At 41.6% G+C, this 23,031-nt stretch overlaps 4 protein-coding genes across 4 annotated transcripts in view; all 4 read right to left on the bottom strand.

Moving 5' to 3' along the window:
- Window positions 1-4,116: 4,116 nt before the first annotated feature.
- Window positions 4,117-5,063, bottom strand: LOC135700286 (uncharacterized). Its single transcript, XM_065220754.1, is given in 2 exon segments — window positions 4,117-4,358; window positions 4,361-5,063. Coding segments are annotated over 2 exon segments (834 nt in total). The 5' UTR covers window positions 4,953-5,063.
- A 281-nt stretch (window positions 5,064-5,344) lies between these two features.
- On the bottom strand, window positions 5,345-6,564 carry LOC135700299 (E3 SUMO-protein ligase ZBED1-like). The gene is given in 3 exon segments (XM_065220764.1): window positions 5,345-5,364; window positions 5,396-5,668; window positions 6,288-6,564. Coding segments are annotated over 3 exon segments (570 nt in total).
- A 1,790-nt stretch (window positions 6,565-8,354) lies between these two features.
- LOC135700285 (protein odr-4 homolog) lies at window positions 8,355-10,033 on the bottom strand. The gene is made up of 3 exons (XM_065220753.1): window positions 9,755-10,033; window positions 9,027-9,689; window positions 8,355-8,965 (listed from the first exon to the last, which is right to left on the bottom strand). Exons 1-3 carry the CDS (start codon window positions 9,848-9,850, stop codon window positions 8,411-8,413), a joined length of 1,314 nt encoding a protein of 437 aa, XP_065076825.1. The 5' UTR covers window positions 9,851-10,033; the 3' UTR covers window positions 8,355-8,410.
- Window positions 10,034-14,361: 4,328 nt separating this feature from the next.
- The window catches only part of LOC135700315 (uncharacterized), a 178,274-nt gene continuing 169,604 nt past the window's right edge, over window positions 14,362-23,031 (bottom strand). Inside the window, exons 3-6 of the mRNA XM_065220790.1 lie at window positions 22,444-22,850; window positions 15,916-16,887; window positions 15,418-15,853; window positions 14,362-15,354 (exon numbers count right to left, since the gene is read on the bottom strand). Of these exons, the coding sequence (XP_065076862.1) occupies window positions 14,698-15,354; window positions 15,418-15,853; window positions 15,916-16,887; window positions 22,444-22,850 (2,472 nt within the window). The 3' untranslated portion in view covers window positions 14,362-14,697. The remainder of the gene's footprint in view (window positions 15,355-15,417; window positions 15,854-15,915; window positions 16,888-22,443; window positions 22,851-23,031) is intronic.

The raw sequence follows: 23,031 nt of genomic DNA, 5'->3' as shown, positions 1-23,031 counted from the left end.
ATTGGATTTGTGGTTTTCACCACAATTTGAACATTTAAATTTCTTAGGATCTTCCTTCACAGGACAGTCGTCCTTTGCGTGAGAGGAATCACCACAATTCATGCATTTAGCTGGCATGTAGCAATTTTTAGTTCCGTGACCCCATCCCTGGCACTTACGGCACTGAGTGAGGTTTTGGAAATTTCCTCCAGTCTTCCTGAAGTGTTCCCACTTCACTCGGACATGGAGCATAAGGCTAGCTTTTTCTAAGGCCTTAAGGTTGTTTAGTTCACTAGACTTGAAGTGAACTAAATAAAAATCATTAGAAATCCCGTTGCGCGAATCGCCAGGACGGGATTTCATTTTCATTTTGATTACTTGGAGTGGCACAACTCCAAGTAATTTTGCCAGTTCATCTTTGATCTGATCCAGGGATTCACCACTGGGCAGTCCTTCCATGACAACCTTGAACACACGTTCAGTTTTGGTGTCGTAAGTAAAAAATTTGTGCTTCTTCTCAGTAAGATACTTGAGAAGACATTTAAATCCGTCCAAGGTTTCAGCCAATACACGGCATTCACCCCGACGTCCAATTTGTAGTGAAAACTTAACTTTCACGAAATTCAAAAGTTCCATGCGAAGAGCATGGAAATCGGTAGTGGTTATCACAATAGGGGGAATCTTTTCCTTCTTGGCATTAAGCCGGGAAAGTTTACTAGAATTTTTCTTGGATGATGGATCATTCTCATCATCCGTGAGCAAATCAAATTGATTACTCAAATTAATTTCATCAGAAGGGGGGTCAAGAGTTTGCCCCTTTCTTTTGCGTTTAGGCGCCATGGCGGCAGTAAATTTTTATCCAAATCGACTTCCAAGCAGATTATTATAAGAATCTGAAGGATCGAAGAGGAATTTTCCAAATCGATATCCAAGAAGGATTACCTCGGGTAGGGTCCAAACAAGGATCGAAGAGGAATAAGAGAAGTTGAACAAGGTAGAAAATTTTTTACAGGTTGAGCACTGAAAAGTGCTGTTTAAATTTGTTGTAGCTTTAGGTAGTAGTAACACTTCCTTAAGCAAAAAGCAAATAGATCCGCACGGCAAGGGAGCACGATGCACATTTCCTGATTGATTTATCCATCGCAGGTGCTTGAAATCATCATCCACGTGGAATATTTTGTATTCTGTATCGGGTTTGCAGTGATCCGGCTGGTGCTTCCATATATTTTTGATGAGAAAAATTAAGATTTATTAAATTGTCCCAGCGGTTATGTTCTTCCGGATTTTTAATGTGTGGTTATTTCAGCTGGAAATCAGTTCATATCTGTAGATAATCGAAAAATACGAACACTCCCGATGGAAATTTGCAAGTTGTGCAATAAAATGTACATTATTTTGAGTTTTGAAAATCGTCATTATGATTTAAACAAATGGATTGGATGACATTTGGTTTCAAGTAGACCTTAAGTTTTCTACTAGCGTAGCATTAACCAGATTTAAATAAAATGCTCCATTTGTAAAATAAAAGCATTTTAAGATTGCACTCGTATACCTCACCGTGTGAAATTTTGAAACCATCATCACTCTCATAGTTATTCTATTCTTCACGAGTGCCAACTTTGATTTGCCAATTCCAAGATAATATTCAACGAGCTCCGGCAACCGGTCATCCCCTTCAAGGAAGTGTACTCGAAGTTTAACAACCGACGAACCGACGTGACAGCAGCTCATACAAGCTACTTTCAAATTCGTGCCCAAGACGCCATATTTAAAATACGTTTAACACTACCGACATCTACTCATTCGATCGCGTCATAACATGAGCAAGGATACGAACCCACGTATAATTTATATTGCCTTGCTTTGCGTCTCACCTCATTTGAAAGATCTGATCGCCCTTTTGAAAGTTCGAATCACTCGTTTGACAATTCGAATTGTGGACAAACGAAATGCTTCTGTGGCACGTTGGATCGTCGGTAGTTTAAACCCAGCCGGCGCCGGTGGTGTAGTGGTAAGCGTGACTGCTTTCTCATACCCCAATGGGTCTGGGTTCAATCCCAGCCGAGGTCAGTGGGATTTTTCTGAGGCATAAAAATCTCTGGTCACGTCTTCCTTCGGAAGGGAAGTAAAGCCGTTGGTCCCGGCCCATGTGTGTTGAATGGGTGCGATATCCTACGCAGATGTGGAAGCTGCCTTCCTGCACATTAGATTGCCGTCAATGGATGGCAATCCATGTCCGTCGGTGATTGGCACTTGATGCGGAACAGAGACCGACGTTAAATAAAGGAATTAAGAAGAAGAAGAAGTAGTAGTTTAACCCCTCCACGAGAAGGAGAAGGGTGACTGATGGCAAAAGCTGTCCATCCAAGAGAATACAGTTCTGTATCGTGCGGCATTCTGGCAGACGTTTGCCGAAACCAAGTACCCAACCGATGATGAGAAGATCTAAGAAGGGCAGTTTCCCGTCTTTCTTTTCTTCGTGAGTAAATTTGATGTCCTTGCGAACGTTGCTTATGGCCTCCAAAATTTTTGATAAATCTTCCCTTTTAACAATGCTAAAAATATCATCCACGTATCTATACCAACACTTGAGCAACAAATTCCTATCCTCCAGAATATTTTCTAGGTTAGCCATGAACAGTTCACATAAAAATGAGGAAAGCTACAAACAAACAAGACGAGTAAGCTTGAGGTATGACCGAACTTTGTTTTTCCAAGTAGAATCCTCACGTTGCTTCAGAAGCCAGTCCTCTAAAAGGTAGATGGCTTCCTTTACTAGCACACTTGGAAAAAGTGCGGTGACTTTCAAATGAAATCATGACTTCATCTTCCCGAATCTCTCCTGATGCCTGAAATTGATTAGCGAATTCTTGTGTGCCGTTAACTGAGCGAGTGGCTAAGGGTTTAGGCATATTTTGATATTCCTTTATTAGCCGGCAATCAAATGTGCAGGAAGGCATATCCTACCACACCTGCGTAGGATAACGCACCTATTCAAACACACATGGGCCGGGACCAATGGCTTTACTCCCCCTTCCGAAGGAAGACGTGACCAGAGATTTTTATGCCTCAGAAAAATCCCACCGACCTCGGCTGGGATTGAACCCAGATCCATTGAGGTGAGAAAGCAGTCATGCTTACCACTACACCACCTTGAAGTAAAGCCGTTGGTCCCGGCCCATGTGTGTTGATAAATGGATGCGATATCCTAAGCAGGTGTGGAAGCTGCCTTCCTGCACATTCGATTGCCGTCAATGGATGGCAATCGATGTCCGTCGGTGATTGGCACTAGATTGCGGAACAGAGACCGACGTTAAATAAAGGAATGAAAAAAAAAAAGAAACTTGGTCGCAAAACGCCTACATGTATGTATCTCCTATGTAATCATCGCCAATCATCCAATGATTTTTGTGATTATTGAGAACTTCTAGCGATTCGATCTGCTTAATACTTTCAGAAATGAAGCTTAATGATTATTTGAACTAACTCTTTGATAATTTTGGTGTTACAATATTTGTTGACATACGAAATAATGTTTCGACAGTGATTAATTTCCCATACATTTTTGTATGGCGTCCTTATGTTTATTTCCTAAGGAGAAAATCACAATTGCATTTATTTCTCCTACCTACATGTGTAATTTGTTCTTTCTTAGGCTAATATTGTAGAATCATAATGTGGCTTCCAAACGTACATGATTTAGAATTTCTCTGATTCTTGGGAGGAGCCATGCTTTTTATAGTGTCCTTATATTATGGAGGCGAACGATTTCCTGAATAATACCACCGACCTGGAGCTCTCCCTGTAGCTAGCGTCCCCTAGTATGGAGCAAGAGGTTGAAACTCAGCCGGTGTTTCCATCGATCCGGCGATAAAGAACATTTACCGGGCGGGAACCAACTCACCTGCACTAGTGAGAACAGTTTACGATTTACACCGAACCAAATACAACAATCATCTAGCACGATACATCGATGGATCCCGAAGCGGTGGTAGAGTAGTGCTGTGACGAAGTCGTTATTATCGATAATATCGATATCGGTCATTGAAAATATCGATATCGGATTTTGATTATCGATATCGGGTCCAATAATAATTAAAAAATACACTTTAAAAGTACTCTGTTGCTTTCCGGCGTTTATTTTGCATTTTTAACACCAGAAGCATCAACATTATGGAGAAAAATTATTCGATTAACTCTTTCAGGATCGAGACTGCTTCGAAACTTCCTCAAAATTCGCCCTGTTTTTGAAAACAAACGCTCTGCTGGCACCGAGGTTGCAATCCTTGGCAAAAGCTTCAGTGCCACCTGGTATAAAAATGGAAATCTGCTCTGCTGCTGCTCCCAGTACCGAAAAATGTTACATGTCATTCACTCCTCATATACATGTCAATTTCCTTGCGAATGGAGTCTGGCGTTCGCATTGTTACCCTTCGGTTGTTGTAACGTTGAACCATGCCTTCGTGGTAACTCCATACCCCATTATCGGTAGGGATCTTCCTCGGCGGCTCCTCGCCAACAAAATCTTCTTCATCAGATCCTTCAACTTGAGGTAGGACCATGTGGATGATTATTTCCGTAGCAGCGTTGCGTTCATCAGCACTCTTGAAATGAACATCTTTAAATCGAGGATCCAGAAACATACTTGGTCCATAAAGAGGCGAGGCTCGGTAGCTTTCAAATCGGGATTGGATTTCTCTTAACAAGGATGCTGGGAGGTTTCTTCCAACCGATGATACTGGCTTCATAGCAGTGATGCAATTGTTCAGGCAGTTTATGATAGGTAGCACCCGACTTATTGTCGCATAATCTTGACCGCTCAAATCTTCAGTTACTTCATTAAGTGGCTGTAGTAGCTTGACGACTTCCTCCAGATTTCTTTTCCCCTCCAATTGAACCATTTCTAAGGAGCGATATTGGTCCGACATAATGATCTGTATGAAGTTGTACAGCTCTAGAAACCGTTTAACCATGATAAACTCCGAGTTCCATCTGGTAGGCACAAATGAAGTAATTTTCAGAGGTGTTCTTTTAGCATCATCTTCAATCTGTAGCTTGTGCAGTTTATCTGTTGCGATTGTTGATCTCCGAAAGAAGGCAACAACCTTCTTTACTTTATCTATCAGTTCTGATAGAGCGTTTGTGGCTTCAATGGATTTTTTCGCAACGAGATTGATTGCATGGGCTACACAGCCAATATGTTTATCTTCAGAGAATGTATCCGCAACAGATTTTAACATATTAGACGCATGGTCTGTAACAATCATGCCCACGTGTTCTTTGTGAATTTTCCAATGTTTATGAACTTCCTCAAAGCAAGTTGAAATGTATGCACTATTGTGCCGTTCATTCATGATATAAACGCCTAAGTCAATCGTTTGGAGACTTGTAGAAATTTGAGGGCTCAAAAAGTGACAAGTTACTCCCAAAAAACTCCTAGTAGTATGGCTGTCGGTCCAGATGTCGGCAATAATGGTCAAGTCTTTATCTTGAATTTTTTTTTTGACACACTCGACCACTTTCGAATACTTGTCGTCAACTAGCTTTGTCATGAGCTTTCGGTTGGGAATTTTGTATTTAGGTGCCAGAATTTTCAATAAATTAACAAAGCCCTCGTGCTATAATATATATTACTTGATAACTGGTTCTGCGTCATATATATATAGAGATAGTATACTACCATTTTGAGCTCGAAAAAGCGATCCAAGACTTATTAGACAAGAATATTTGTAAGACGGGCTTCAACGTAGAGTCGTGTTCTTCCTCTGTAGTACCATGAACAAGCAATGCATCCATTTACACGATCACCCCTTTTATCCCCCTGAACAACGGCGTATAATATCTCTTGGAGGCCAGTTTCATCCCAATTATCTTATATTACCATGCATACCGAAAAACCTGGCATAGTGGGAAAAATGGTTGGTATCAGAAAATAATCTGTCAAACTACTACAACAAACCATACAATACACAACACGACTTCTCGGATATTCTACGGAGTTCTTGGAAGATCTATGGCCTTTCAGATATTTTACTGATTTTTTGAGTTCTACTTCTCAAAAGTTCTACAGACTTCTAGGAAGTTCTACGGTTTATTCGGAAGCTCTACAAACTTCTTGGAACTTCTATGGACTTCTATATATATGACTCAGAACCAGTTATCTAGTTTTTGCGGAAGCTTTTGAACGGAGTTTGACTGAAAACCTCCATAGTATAATTCCATATTCACTTTACCCATAGTCAATATTTAAAAACGAGTGAATTTTTAACCTCAAACTGATTTTAAAACAAAAAAAAAATAACATAAACATGTCCAAAGTTGCGTTTCTTTAAACATTCGATCTATTGTGGATGGTTCTGCAGATGCGAAGCTTGTACTGGGAGTAGGAGGTTGAGCTAAATCTTGTTCCTGATCCTGACACTTGGATGCATTTTGCGGCCGTAGCGTTTTGTCCTTCTGCGGATGCTTCTGGAGATGAAGTTTCAAATTGGTGGTATTACCGCAACGTTGAACTTCTGAACCGCATATTTTACACTTAGCGGATACTGTGGACGTTTTCACAAAATAATTCCAAACTTCGGACATTTTCAACGATAATTACATAAATATGTAAATGACTTCCTATGACTATCTATGCATATTCATTTATGTATTTATCCGATTTAAATGGTAGAGTAGTGTGTCAAAAACTCAATAGGCGTAATTGGCGTTGACGTTGACGGCATTAGCTCAGCCGGGAAACTCTTTTTGCACCAACTGTTTCTTATTGACGTGTGAATGAAAAAAGCATAAATCTTCCCTCCTTCACTTTCTGACATAAAATCGCCAGCAAAAAGAGTAATGTCATCATCGCCAATATTTATAAACAGTGCTACCAGCAAACCGATATTAAATTCAGATTATCGTCGATATCGGATTTTGAAATATCGGTTATCGTATCGATAATTTGGACCCAATATTTATCGATAATATCGGATTTATCGATATCGTCACAGCACTATGGTAGAGCCGGTACTGGAATTTCCGAATCGGAGCTGTGCACCTTTTACCGACTACCAGACCCCTGCAGCGTTTTTACTGCTCAAGCAGCCACCATTCTCGTAGCTGCCACCCTGCCCTCCAACAAATCCAGCGTCATATTATCCGATTCTGCCAGTGTTTTAGCAGCTCTTTAGTCTGAAACGGCTAAAAATCCCTGGATCCAGGGCATCCAGCAGTTTGATCCTAAGGAAACAACCTTTGTCTGAGTCCCCGAACGCTGTGGGATCAGCGGTACAACTTATACACCCGAAAGGTCCCGGCCCAATCACAATCACGATATGGAACTGTTGGACTAGCGAATGGATACGATCTCGAGACTTATTTATCCGGAAGGTAAAAGGGGATACAAGGAAATGGAAAGATGCACCTGAATACCGATTCCAAGTCATCCCGGTTAGAAGGCAGTGCGATACATGCAATGTTGCACTAACAGTGGAGCATTTCTTATGCGAATGCCCCCAGTATTACGGGCCCCGTTCCCTATACGGGATCTTAGGTAGCGGATGGGATACCCTGAGGTATGACCCATTCCGCATCGCTACGCTTTTCTGCTTCCTTCAGGTCCTGTAGGTCTGATTAACAAAATGTGGTATATGAACACCCAAGCAACGACAACGGACAATGATTCGGACCAATGCCAGGACTCAAAACTGCACCTCGGCAACGACTACTATTAGTAGTTAAACTCGAAACGAATGAACGAAGATATTGAACCAAGCAAAGCACGTACAAGGACACGGAAATGGACGAATGACGATACTAAAATTAAACACAGCGACTACAAAGGAACAGGCCACGGAACTTAACCACATGACCACAATTCAGTGCCAACATTTCAAAGGGGCGTAATTGCATTTGTAAACAATAACTGTAGCCGTCGATTTCTCGCGAATAAAAGCTCACTCATGAAAAATAATGACACCAATAGGTAGAAGAATGAGAGCATTGTTATTTTGAAGGAGTGAGCTTTAATTTGCGAGAAATCGACAGCTAAAGCAATTACGCCACTCTGAAATATAAAAAAAAAAAATGTTATTAGGGGGACTCCCTTTTGGAGCTTCCGCCCATTCTATCCCTTACTTCGTATCCTCGGTGTTGTCTTCTGGAACTTCACCTCCTCCTCCTCATATTAGCTCTGTAATCAGGGGGACTCCCGTCCGAAGTCCCCACCCCTCGTTTTTAAGATACGAACCAGCCCAAGGCTGTAAATCTCTCTAATAAAGCAAAAACTAAATAAAAACAACTGAGTAACTATTCAGGAGTATTCCCAGGAAATGCTGTGTACAGTGAAAGAACAAAAGGAATCATCGTAAAATATTGTGTATATTAAAGTTTAACTGCAGAAAAAACACTGATAATACAACCACTGGGAGAGCACGCTACATTGATTTTACTTCGTCAATAGGAAAATCAAAATCGCTATTATCAGCACCACGATGGCTGCCAATCCTCCCACCAGTGTCATGTTCAGCTTTCCATCGCCCTTGTCGTCCGTACCCGTTTCACATTCCCTGGCATCGTGCTGCTCCTCTTCCTTCACCTCGGCCATCACCTCGATCGTCGCGCTCAGATCCTTGGGCATTACGATCAGATCGAGTGTATCGCGAATCTGCGGAATGGCCGTCTCCTTTGCCTCGTCCAGGAAGAGATACTCGCTGAACAGGATTGGGGTGGACTTCGCCCGGATGGGGAAGTAGATTCGGCGGGGTAGTTCATTCAGCATGACCGTATCCTGGACGCTGTCGTCTGCGTGTTGTACCAGAGAATCGCAATGGATCTGAACTCGAGACATCAGAGAACGAATGATGTCCGTTTTTACGAAGGACTCAACCTCGGCGAAGGTATTTTTGGGATGGGCAAACACTGTGGAGCTAATGATACCGTCGAGTTTCAGTGTTCCGCCGAAGGTTTCGATCTTGCTAGTGGAAATGTCACTGTTTGATGGCTGAAAAGATAGAAAATCGCTTATAAGGTTGTATGAAAATCTTTAAGGTAGAAAATAATACCAATGGCATGTAAACGTGCACTAGGAATGGATCTTCCTTTTTGTCCTGAAGCATGGCATCCACCAGCTGATTGCCGTCTTTTGGACCACCGTCAAAGAAAATAACACTTCTATCCAGTTGCTGCTTCAGTACTTGAACGCAGTCGGTCAAGTTCCCTTCGGTATCGTACTGGTCGTCTGATTTCTTGTTCAACGCAAACGTATCGTCAGTCTCAAAAAATGTATTCATCACCTGCCAAGTGGTGGCTCGATCCTGGAACTTCCAGTCGCATGGATTAACCGATAGGTTGTTCGACTTGAGGGCCACACTCTTACATCCAAAGACGTTACTACTCGACGAGTAGAAAAAGACTAGCTTCTCGCCAGCGTCCAGCTCGTCACAGTTTCCCTGTAGCAGTGCATTGGAATTGAACGTATGCCGCATGTCGACCAGCATGGTTTTGACTTTTCTCAGCAGGTTCTGGTCCTCGAATACATTTTTAGGATTGATAACGAAGATTCCCATCACGTAGAATCCACCCGGTAGGAGCCGGGTTTCTATAAGTGCATGTTGCGAAACCTGCTGGTTGTCGACATCCAGAATGTTTTGAACTTCTGGTTCCGAGCCGGATTCATCCTTGATTTTGTTCAAATGTACGATGTAGTCTTTGCCATGAATCGATGGCTGCGAAGGAGCAAAATCAAGAATTTTAGAAAGTAACTTTGCAATGTGATTATCGATAGCCTTACCTGCCCAATCAGCAAACCAACGCAGGAACCTTGCTTCTTGGAAAGACTCTTGAGGTACTCCTCAAGGTAAGCTTCGCAGTTCACCGATCGTCCCATTGTGAATGTAATTCTGATATAGCTACTTACGCGGAAAAAACACTAACCAATATCAATCTATAGATCAGGAAAAAGATAACACCGTCTAATGGAGATGAATAAAGGAATATCGCATATCGTTGACGCCTGAGCTACCCGTACATTTCACTTTTTGCACCAGCAAAGCAAATCAACCAACGAATGTAAATGCGATTTTTATTTACGATTTACGTGTCACTATTTCTGCGTCTCACTGACAGCTGCATAGGCTGCAACAACTTTTATTTTTGTTTGTACTGTACTGTTGCAATCGAACAGCGCCACGCTGTGGTGGGTTGAGCCAACTATGTCGCGAGCTTTACAGGCGATGAGATCAACTCAAAATTGAGAGGAATTTACTCAATTTTTTTCAAAATGACGGATCGATTTAAAATTGAGTCGTGTCGACTCAATGTCGTCGAAAGTGGATTTACTTGAAAGTGGATTGCATTTTTCCAGGAAAAACTTCTCGAATATGAGGAAAATCGATAGAGGTTTCATTCCGTATATTTGTATACTACAAGAATGAATGGTTTTCTCATATTCTTGTTTCCTGGTTTTTCACGGCTTTTGGCGGGAAAATTGAATTCTCTTTTTATTTAATGCACTTTTGACGAAATTGAGTCAGCTGTACTCAATTTTGAGTTAGTCTGGACGACCGTGTTCCACTGTCTGTTAGTGCTTACTCCTGCCACCAGGCGTGCATGAGTTTTAGGTGCACGGTCGTTCATATCAACTCAAATTTTAGTCAAGTAAAATTAACCACTTTGTCAAGCAGTTTTGGCGTGACTTTCTACCAGCGATTCCACAAAACTAGACCAGCTAATTTCTATTTTATATAAACGCACAAATGATGGCTACTTTTCTCGTGGTTCTAGAAGAAAAAATCTCAAAATAATGTGTTAGTTCGAAGTTCGAGTGGTGGTAAACGTCATTTCAACTGCTCGAATAAAGTGGTTAATTGGGTTGTTTAAATTTGAAAAATATACGGATTCTTATACATTATCTGATAGAGCTTCGTTTTCTGAGCACAACGATTTTTTATTGATCCCGTAGACATTCATCTCGATTTTTAAATCAAGATTTAAATTTTTAACCGTTGACACTAAATCTATTCGTTGACAGCTCGCTCCCAGGCAAAGTCCTACCTAGGGGCGCTAAGATGGTGATTTTTGCTTATGTAATTGTACTTATTTAAAATAGTTCCTATGTACCAAAATTGATGAAATTTTGGATTTCGGTTCCATTTTAAATGCAGATATCGTATATGTATTTACCTCAATACCCCTTGAGCCAATTGGGATCTTTAATTTTGAAAATTATATCGGTTACCACCCTCATAAAAAATAACCATAAGAAGCACCTAACCACCAATTCAGGATATCATCCAATCTTGTGTATGGTATCCGTTTATGAGGGCATACATCATATGAAAGAGCTTCGTTTTATTGAATACAACGATATTTTTTTTCGATCCCATTTAGGTTAGAGAACTACTTCGGCCTAATCTCCCATTTTGGTCATATCGAGCAGAAAACTTCAAATAAATCCATGATTTCAGAGTTAACAAGTCAATTATGCGTTTGGTACGATACTTTAGTTAATAAGCTACGGAACGAAGTCAATGAGAACGCGTGATATGAAGGTTTGCACCCATTATTCCCAAAAACAAAAGAAGCGCTCCGACCGAATTAACCACTTCATTCGAGCAGATAAAATGACGTTTACTACCACTCGAACTTTGAAATGAAACATTATTTTGAGATTTTTTCTTCTAGAACCTCGAGAAAAGTAGCCAACATTTGTGCGTTTCATAAAAAAATAGAAATTAGTTGGTCCAGTTTTGTGAAATCACTGGTAGAAAGTCACGCCAAAACTGCTTGACAAAGTGGTCAATTAGTTTTTATCTTCATCCGATAAGCCGAAGTGAATTCATTGGCGTTTCAATGCGTTAGGCCGAGTTTAGAATCCATAGGCCGAGTGTAGAATCCATAGGCCGAGTTTGGCGTCAAAAAGCAGCGTTAGTTAGACTTTTGAAAATATCTCAACGATTGGTATCTCATTATCAAATCTTACGGTACATACGGAAAGGTAAATAAATTTGGAAGCCATCAGTAATAATAACATTCCGTTTGGTGCTAAACTACGCTAGATTAAGAAAGACTAAGTGCGGGTTGTGCTTAATAGGCCAGAAATGAGGTAGTTAACCCTACTTCCATCTCGCTTTTTAAATCAAGACTAACAAATTGACCACTTTGTCAAGCAGTTTTGGCGTGACTTTCTACCAGCGATTTCACAAAACTGGACCAACTAATTTCTATTTTTTTGTGAACCGCACAAATGTTAGCTACTTTTCTCGAGGTTCTAGAAGATTTTTTTTTAAAATAATGTTTCATTTCAAAGTTCGAGTGGTAGTAAACGTCATTTCATCTGCTCGAATGAAGTGGTTAATTGACGGCTCGCTCCCATACAAAGTTCCACCGAGGGGTGCTAGTACACTGAACCAAAACATTCGCAATACTTCGAATGATTATTGCATTGCTCGAGCCCTTTAACAATATGCATTCGAATTTCGGATGATTTTCGTGGTGGAGAAAACCTCCTTCACCACGAATTAGCCAAACATTGGTTTTCATCCTTTACCTATGTTCGTAACAGCTCTGATAGCGATGCATATGCTTCCACCTCGCTTGTCAGCTCAGATCAGTGAATGACGTTCGATAGAATTATTTACATAATCGTTTTGAATGATTTGCGTTATGGGGCTGAACCAATACCATATGCATTTCCATTTAGTATGACAGTTATTCTGCAGAGAGCATTACGCATTTCAACTCAAGGCCCTATCTTTTCTCATAACAAGTTTCATCCTGTATTCTAGAGGAAAATCATCTGATTTCAAAACAACCGTCATCCGGTTGCAGCTATCATTCGAAAAAGCGATTTCGGTGTTTTGTTTTGAATGGTCTGAGGTTTCATTCGATCAGAGGATGTTGTTTGTGTACAGTGTAGCCGCGGTCGGTGGGATTTTTCTGAGGCATAAACATCTCTGGTCTCATTAAACTGGTGTAATCCAGGCACACAATATGCTAGGTCTCTAAAACCGCTACTTAGTCCTTCCCGTATAGGTTGCGCGTAGTCCCAACATAATCCAGTATATACAGCAAACGTGGACATCAATTTCGGGATGGGAATCTGCAGTCATACAAAACATAACCTAAATAATATCGGTGCATCAAAAAACGCATTTTCATTAACTTTCAATCACAGTGCAATGACAATTCACATAACATTGCATCATTCGACAAATTTCCTACATGTATCTTTCATAATAATGATCGTATCGCACTATTTTGAACTTTTTTTTTTCAATAATTTATCATTCAAACACTGAAATTTGAACCAGCTGTCATACATTTATCACCAACGACTAGTACTATTTTCCTCCACTAGTGACGCATCAATTTAACTTGGATTCTACTATTGCAGAACAGAGACCAGCGTTAAATAAAGGAAAAAAGAAGAAGAAGAAGAAGAAGACGTTGGTATTTTGTTCTAATGTAATCACACTTATTTAAAATAGTTCCAGTGCTCCAAAATTGATGAAATTTTAGAATTTGATCACCGACGAACCGACATGCCACTGGACCATTTCGTTTGTCCGCAATACGATTTGTCAAATGAGCGATTCGATCTGGCAAACGGGTGATCAAATCTGTCAAACGAGGTGAGACGCAAACGAAGTCAATATAAATTTTACGTGTGTTCGTATCCTTGCTCACGATATGACGCGATCGGATGAGTAAATGGCAGTAGTGTTTAATGTATTTTAAATATGGCGTCTAAGAATTTAAATGTAGCTTCTATGAGCTGGCACGTCGGTTTGTCGGTGATTTGATCCCATTTGAAATGCAGATTAGTAATTACCTCAATACCCCTTAAGAACCCAATATGACAATGTTTAATGAGAGGCTCATGTATTTCGGGACCCCATGGTATCAGTGCAGAGCCGTCAACCGTTGTCTGCAGTATAAAAGTCGTCTCTGGTGGGCTCACAAGTGGATCTCGAATGCCTAGCTCCATCATCGATGTCATCGGAAACCGATATAGACTGAAATTCAAGAACGAAAGTGGAGGTTAGCCAGCCACACATTACGAAGGGGGGTATTTGATAGTGTTTCCCTGTTTTTTTTTCCTGCGGGGTATTTTTCAAATTTCTGTAACCGGAAGCCGTCATAATGGATTTCAAAATGGCGTCAGAAATCGACCTTAATCTGCTAGAAAATACTTGGATGGATCGCAGAAGGAAATTGCAGGCAGAGGGGCCCATGGCTACGAAGCCTCCACGAGGAAATCAAGTACGCCGAAGCAAGCGAGTCTTTCATACTGGCCATTTTCACCACTGGAAGTGCTCAGGATACATGAGTGTGGAGTAAAATTGATCATTTTAACCACCCTAAGGATTACGCATCTAAAAAAAACCTCGCGGTACATCAATTTACTCAATTATCACCTTTATTGCTCGTAAAAAGTACTATACACAGTAATCGTAATAAATAACTATCGTTTAGATCATCGATACGGTTTCTCCTACTCATCAGCTCATTTTCGTAGCGCTCGTCAATAAATATAACATTGGAAGAAGATTCACATCTCTACACAGAAGCAACTTATTTATACATAAAAAAAAAATCCAACCGAAATCTGTCTCCGTCCGTAGCACTCCTCTCACTCTCACCCCGCGTTTCGCATTCATTTGCACTCGATTCATTTTGATTAAAAAAAAATACATTGTTACAATTCGTTCGAGCATGGCCCCAAGAACCACATCACGTCCGGCAGTTTCCGTTGCAGTTTATCACCGACCAAATCCAATCCACGTAGTTCGGCAGCTTGGTGTAGATGCCGAACTTGTTCTTCTTCCCGCAGCCATCGCCGAAGCTGGTGATGCCGAATATCGTCCATGGACTGTTCTCCTTGGTCGTGTCTTTGCACAGCAGTGGACCTCCGGAATCGCCGGCGCATGTGTCTACTCGGCCTCGCTTGTGACCCGCACAGAACATGTTCTTCGTGATGGTGTAATCGTGATACACCGCTCGGCATCGATCGTTGGTGATGATTGGGACTTCCGCCTCGTGCAGGATGTCCGTCCCGGAATCGTCACTGTGCCGTTTCTTGCCCCAACCGATAATCGTGCAGGTGTGTCCGGTTGGCAGCGTTTGGAATCTTTCTGGAAGACAAGCGTACCCAACGTAGGTGGATCGTTCTACGTCGCGGGGTAATCTGAGTAGAGCAACGTCGTTGTCAACCGTTTTCTTGTCGTACCGTGGATGCTTAATACTGAATTCTATACGAAATTCGATCTCCGTACCGTCCGACTGCTGAAGGTTGTGTTCGCCAAGACGGACGAACAGCCGCTTTCGGACGCAGTGTGCCGCTGTTAGAATCCAACGGGGTGCGACCAAGGTTCCTCCGCAGAAGGCTTCCTAAAAAAAGATCATAATTTAGAAATAAAAATCCTTAGAGAACGATCATGATTGAGACATTACCTTGAACCGATTGAGAATGGCAACCTGCCAAGGCCACTGACCTCGCCGGGAGGATTTGCCACCGATGATTCGAAGCATGTTGTACATATACTTTTTCGGTTTGCCGCGTACCGAGGGGATACCACAGGTCAACTCCTGTGGCATATATTCCGGTTGGAGGAAGCCTCTACGGCTCGCAAACGACTGCTGTGCTATCGAATTGTCCTGGAAGTCATTACGTACTCTACCCATTGGTTGATATGGAGCGAGGGCTTGAACCCGTGGAGGTTTCGTAGGCTTTGGGGTCGTTGCAATGGTAGTCATCGGCACTTGTGGTGGCTTGTTGTTCTGGTACAGTTGATTACCGATCCATTCTTCGCAGAAGCTACCCTCCGTATAGCAGTAGGCAACCTCGCGAATTATGTCGTTACCGCAGATGGATGGGATCTTGCAGCGTCTGTGGGGAAGTATAACTTTTAATAGCTTCAGTTACTGATCGAAGCTGGTCATAGCACTTACTTGAATCTCCTGGTGGTACACTTTGCCGTACACTTGGACCATCGACTCCATTTGGAGTACGGGTTGTCCACCTTCCTTGGCATCTCAAAAACTGCCTTCTCCCTGGCCTTCTTCTGAGTGACTGCGGTCCCCAGCTTCAGCATGCTCTTGTTCGGATACTTCTTACCGTCATGTGATCCTTCCTCTGCACCATCGTTGGTGTCTTCTTCTGAACCGTCCAGCTCTTCACCGGAATCGTCCAAAAAGTTGCTAATCTCCCGTTTAGTGTGATGCGACTGCCCGGACGATGCTTCCGTAGTCGGGAACGATTCCATCAGCTTGTGGAACTCCGTCGATGACGAACTAGAGTTAGCATCGTCTAGGTAATCGTCGGTTGTACCGGTCAGAGCTTCACTTACCGCTGGAAGCCCATCGATATCTACCAGGTCATCTTTCCGGTTCGTAAATCCCGTTCCGTCCCGGAACAAATGATCGTAATAGTCTTCGAAGTAATCAGTTAAACGTTGTGGTTTTCGCTTGATCACAGCCGTGTGGGGTCTCCGTTGGAACGTCTGCGCCGTACTAAATCGCTGCTGGTAGTGTGGACTGGGACTGAAGATTTTCCGATCGTCAAAGTCGTCTACGATGATTTTGAGGGGTTTCCGCTGGTTTTGGATACGTTGCTCCGAAACGTATTCCTCATCTTCGTAGTCCACGGGTGCCGGACGATGGTTGTGATGTCCATGCTTCCGTTGGCGGTACACAATATGAGGTTGTTTCCATTTACCGTGTTTCGGTTTCGGTCTCTTCTTGACGATCACGTACTCGGTGTCATCTTCCTCGTCGTAGTAATCGTCGTCCTCTTCTTCCACAATTATTCGTTTCTTCTTCTTCTTGGGTCTCCACGGGTCCACACCAACGGCGGTGGAGTACTTGTGGCGTGGAATGCTATCGTAGCTGTCGTAGTCCGATGGGATCGTCAGCGGTGAGCATCTGGAAGGTTTAGGTGTAGTTTAGTCTTGGTTATTTTTTGTGAGTGTGTGTGTGTGTGTTCTTTAGAATAATGACAATAAGTGTAATAGACATTTTAGAAAGGTTTTACAGATTTCGAGATATGTGCAAAGAGGCTACACTTTGTTCGGTGAACTTCTAGGACGAATTCAGTGAACTTTGGAAACGAATCTGTTAGACTGTTGCTTTTGATAAGTCGGTCGTAGGTTGTGGTAATGTAAGGGGCACGGTGGCTATAGAGCAACCGTTTTTGCTTATTGAGTTAAAGATCATGGGTAAAACCCAAGCCTCGTTACATTACTGAGTTGATCTATCGAGGTCTCTATTTTAGAACATCGTTCCTGATCCGGTTCGGAAAACATTGTTAACTTCTTTCGGGGATTACATTTCATTGTAATAGCTTCTTGTAACCGATGATGAACTATGTACGGGGCACGGTGGAGCAACCGATTTTGCGTAGGTTAGAACCCAAGCACCTTACACTATTGAGCGTAATGAATTTCGGTTAAAAGGACGGGGGCGTACAAAAAGTAATATTTGAGTTTTAGGAAAGACGTGTTGATTGGAAATCCATATCAAATTCTTCTCAAGAACAATTGTTTCCAAGTAACCACTTAGTCCGCTAATTACCCGATAATCGCCCTTTTTACGATATAAGGTAAATATAGGATGTCCAAACATTATATCAATCGTACATCAGCCTTAGCAAAAAGGGCGATTAGCGGTTACTTGGGTTGCCTTCGTCGATGTTTTGTGATATAAGGAGCTCGGTGGCCTAGTGGTGACCGATGTTGCTTACTGAGCAGAAGGCCGTGGTTTTAAACCCTAGCTCTTTCGCGCTATTGAATCGTTAGGACATCAATTCAGCATACCAAAACGAATCCTTCTACAATCCGAACCCTTTTATCCAACATCCCAGTGATTTCTCGTGGAAGTGCAGAGGATTCCTAAGGTTGCAACATAGCAAGTATCATGTCAACGCATTCCTACCCATTTCTTTCTTGAGCTGCGTTCTGGCGTGGTAAGCGCTCCTATTGCCTATTTTGAGATCACCAGTTGTTACACATTGAGGATGAATACTAGTCCCAAGCATCATCTATTGGTTCTCTGTAATTGCAGCTGATCTGGCAATAGCAGAGTGGCATCTGTGGGCGGTAAATCATGCTCATGCTCTGATTGTCCTCAACATGTCACTGTATGAAGTGCTAAAAACGGGTTGGGTGGATCGGTATACAAATCCTATACGAGGCGTAAAGCCGGGACAAAAGAGAATCTCCTTCTAGCTACATGATCATACATTTGGTCAACAAGGAGGATGCCCAAATGAATGTAGAGAAGAACCAGCCCTTTGTCCTCGAGATGTTAACAACAGGGAGTTTAAAATTTCACTATACCCATCCAAATCGCTTCAGTTGGGTGACGTGATCACAAATTAACTTTCAATCGAAAATCTTCAAGTGACGAAGAAGCTCTCAACCATCACTTTCAATTGAAAGTCATTTTGTCTTCTCTTCGAGCAGATCCCCGTCAACATCAACAGAACCACTTTCGATCGGTTTTCATGCTGTTTGTTTTTGGCTTGACTCGTGTTCATTTCTTCTTTCATTGTCAAATGAACTTACTTTTGCATTGAAGTGAAGCTGTTTGATCCAAATTCGCGCAGTTTTTATGACTTTTGTTGATTGTTCACTCGGTTCATTTAAGCGTGTGCGCATAGATCTGTGCACGTGGTTGTAAAATTTATCATTGTTGGGTGGTTTGTTTACGCATCAATATGGGTACTTTTTGAATCTGGGTGACATCCAGAGATCGAAAATTGATATGCGACCCTATTTTTAAATCCAAGATGGCGGCTTCCAGTTTAAGAAAAAATGGGAAATGCTGTCAAATACTTATCAATAAAGGTATTTTTGGAATCGGGATAATGTTTAGAGAATGAAAATCGATATCCGACGCCATTTTGAAATCGAAGATGGCGGCTTCCGATTTACGAAAAAGTGGAAATACAGTCAAATACTTATCAATATTGGTATTTTTGCAATCGGTATGAAGTCTACAGATCGAAAATCGATATGTGACGCCAATTCGAAATCCAAGATGGCGGCTTCCAATTCCAGAACAAGTAGGAAATATTGTCAAATTCCCGTCAATATAGGTATATTTTGGAATCGCGATGACGTCTAGAGACAGGAAATCGATATCCGATGCCAGTTTGAAATCCAGGAAGCCGTCATTTCCTATTTCAGAAAAAAATGGGAAATGCTGATAGCTTCCCATCAATATGGGTATTTTGGAAATCGGGGTGACGTCTGGAGATTGGAAATCAATATCCGACGCCATTTTGTAATCCATCAATTCCGAAGTGATTTGAGATTTGGGCGTAATTGCTTTTGTAAACAAAGACGTCAATTGCCGATTTCTCTTGAAATAAAGCTCAATTTAATAAACAAACTATACCAAATGATAGAGGAATCATTCTTGTACCTCATAGCATTAGTAGTTTTCAAGATTGAGCTTTTATTCGCGAGAAATCGGTGATTGTCATGTTTGTTTACAAATGCAATTACGCCAAAATCTCAAATCACTCCGTAAATACCCATGCAAACGTTTTTATTTTAAGAATCCGGGTAACGTTCATATCGTTGCATATCGCATATTAGCTTATTGCGTGCTCTCAACTTAGTGTTCTAGATGCACTTTCACCACAGACAAACAGACGTAACACTTCATTGTGTATCTTCGTTCACGCATTTAACGGTCGATTTGCATATTATCAGTTCCGCGAACTACTCGCCGCAGCGCTGGCATCGGATTACTTTGACGTTTCTATACATTCTATAGAACTTTTATGCAATATTGTTTGCGAGTTAGCGAGCAAGCTTGTTTTCCGCGAGAAGCCCGAGAGATGTCGTTACTGAGGTCCTATGTTTTGAGATACTATGTTTTCAAGAAAATAAATTTCAAAGAGTTACGTTTGTTTGTCTGTGCTTCCACAGTTATTAATTGAGAGCTTTCGATGCCTGTACCATTTTTGCATTGGTATGAATGTGTGGCAAGTCCAATCATACTTATATGCCCAGGGAAGTCGAGAAATTTTTCAACCCGAAAAATTCCTAGACCGGACCGGGAATTGAACTCAGCCACCTCCAGCATGGTCTTGCTTTGTAGCTGCGCCTTTACCGACTGAGCTAAGGGAGGCCCGGGTAACGTCTAGAAGCCGGGAATCGATATCCGACGCCATTTTGTAATCCAAACGGCGACTTCCGATTTGCGGAAAAGTGTTAAATAACCTAAAATATGGGTATTTTCAGGATGGGGATGAGACATAGATGCCGAAAATTGATGTGACGCCGTCTTTTTTGGAATCGGGCTGACATCTAGAAGCCAGAAATCACGCCATCTTGAAATTCAATTTAAGAAGAAGTGTCAAATAGCCTACAAATGGCATCGAATATCGATTTTCAGCATAAACGCGTGCTTCCCGTTCCGAAAATACCCAGATCTTAGGGTATTTGACACATTTGTGAAACCCGATGGCCGCCATATTGGATTCCAAAATGGCATCGAATATCGATTTTTAGCATGTACACGTTGTCCTCATTCCGAAAATACCCATATTGTAGGGTATTTGACACTTTCTGAACCCTGATGGCCGCCATATTGGATTCCAAAGTGGTATTTGATATAGATTTTCAGCATCTACGCGTTGTCGCTGTTCTGAAACTAACCATATTGTAGGGTATTTGACACCTTTTCTGAAACCCTATGGACGCCATATTGTAGTCCAACATAGCATCAGATATCGATTTTCGGCACCCACGCGTTGTCTCCGTTCCGAAAATACCCATATCTTAGGGTATTTGACACGTTTTAGGAAACTTGATGGCCGCCATTTTGGATTCCAAAATAACGTCGAATATCGATTCTCTGCACCTTCATGTCGTCCTCTTTCCGAAAATACCTATATTGTGGGGTATTTGAGACTTTCCCTGACCCCGATGGCCGCCATCTTGGAGTCCAGAATGGCCTCGCTAATTTAATTTTCGTCCAATATAAAATAATATGTTATTACTACACCTAATCTGGATGCCTTTCCTATCGGCAACCTATATTGTGCGAATACTATCCGGATACTATATTTTGATGCCTGCGTCGTCAGGTCATGACAAGTCGAATGAGCCCCGAATTGAAGTGAAAGTGGAAAGAACGAAGGAAGCAGTTTTCGAGTCATTCGTTGCGTCAATTGAAATAAGTCATTGCTTCAAATGAAATGAACTGAAGCACTCGACGAACGAAACAAGTGATAGTCCTGTCATGTTTGAAAAAAATAATTTTCATCGTGACTCGATAACAAGAAACACGATGACTTACACGATGATGTAAACAATTTCTAGGAACTTTAAAGAAGTTCCGAAGAATGAAAGCAAAGAAGGATTATAAGGGAAGTTCTGAGAACTTCTATAAAGTTTCGGGCACTTCATGGGAGCTCCGAAAATTTTAAGGCGGTTTCATCATCATCAGGAAGGCAGTATGAACTTTTAAAAAGCTCTAATAAATTCAAAGAAGTGCAGAGGACTTGAGGAAATTTGTGAATACTTCAAAGACAATCCAAGAAATTTTACGGAAGCTAGGTCAATCGATTTTCGGAGAAACTCAGGGATCTTAAGGGTAGTCTCAATTTCAATAACTTTAGAAAAATCCAGACTTTTGGGGGAAGTTTAATGATCTGTAATGGAATGGTTTGATACATTCAGGAAATGTCATGAATTTCAAGTATTTTTTTTTTGCAAAGTTCTGAGAAATTTAGGTATGTTCATAGATGTCTTAAGATATGTTGGATTAGTTTATGCGACTGGTGTGTTTGTCAATTTCTGATTTTGGCCTTCTTAGGTAATCCAAACTATCAGTTTTGCATTGCCGGACGTTTCGATCCAAAGGATCTTCATCATTGTTAGTTTTATTTTTTGATACTAAAGCTTTCAGAGCAACGAATGGTGGTTCAGCTTCATATTTCCTGAGGAAGGTCAAGTCCAAAGACTAAATCGTTGGATGTAAAATATCGTACCATCTAACTTAAATTTGAAAATCTAGTACCCGAAAAAACAATATTTTTGATTTTTATGGCGAGCTGATTGCAGACAAGCTTTACACGCACTCTAGTTAATTAGAGGAAATTAAGTTGTATACATACTCAAGTTACACACAATTTTGGGCTCTCTTTAACCCGAGGATTGTTTGCTTTTTTCCTTCACCGTGTTATTCAAATGGTTGCTGGGTACCCGGGTACCCCGTCGCGCACATAATGGTTACGGATTTGAGGTGGAGTAGGGGCGAACATATGGAAAACTAGTGAGTAGCCAGCTCCAAATTTATCATGACAGCTATGGGTAATTCACGTCGGTTTGTATTCGTCTGAAAACTGTTTTGAAAATCTAGTTTGGTCACCAATCTACTCGACTAAAAAATGGACATTTATCTGAAACCCTTCCAAACGAATAGCAGACCCTGCGATCGACTTCATCAGAACAGTAAACTTACAATTTCCAGTGGCAATGGCGCTCTTCCACGTGGATGTGGTAACCGCATTTGGAGCGAACTGTACAGAATCGCTCTCGCCTCTGCCGACAGAATACATCGCACTTGGTCCAGTGCGAGTACGATGTGTAGAACTTGGGATGCAGGGTAGGATGTTTGCTAATGGGTCTGATTTTCTTTTTAGAATACCGCACAGGATATTTGTAGACAATCTTCCGGGCCTTGAAGCTTCGATCTATGCTGAACTCAGGAGGACCATCGTAGCCTTCTTGCGACGAGCTGTTCGATCTGTCCGGGGAAAGGTACGGCTGCGGAGGATGAAGAAGGTTCAGCGGTTGATGCTTGGGCGATGACATTAGGCTACTTAGCGTCTGAATACCGGGTTTGGTCGGTGGAGGAATGTGGTAGGCCTGTAACGAGAAGAATGGAAATATTACAAATCTGTCTTATTTAAATAAGTGTCGATTACAAACTAAGAAGCTACGCAAATATGATAGTTCAATGGGTTGCAGCTGTGTCTCGTCAGAAAACCACTTTACAAATTTCTTGAAAACCGAACCGAACGTCCTCGCCAGACACTCTGACGCTACC

The sequence above is a fragment of the Ochlerotatus camptorhynchus genome, unplaced genomic scaffold (assembly GCF_037179485.1).
Source record: "Ochlerotatus camptorhynchus isolate MF236.1 unplaced genomic scaffold, CSIRO-AGI_Acam_v1.1 ptg000132l, whole genome shotgun sequence".
Taxonomy (NCBI): Eukaryota; Metazoa; Arthropoda; class Insecta; order Diptera; family Culicidae; genus Ochlerotatus; species Ochlerotatus camptorhynchus.
Note: the sequence above shows the minus strand (reverse complement) of the source record. Positions and strands in the feature narration are given on the sequence as shown.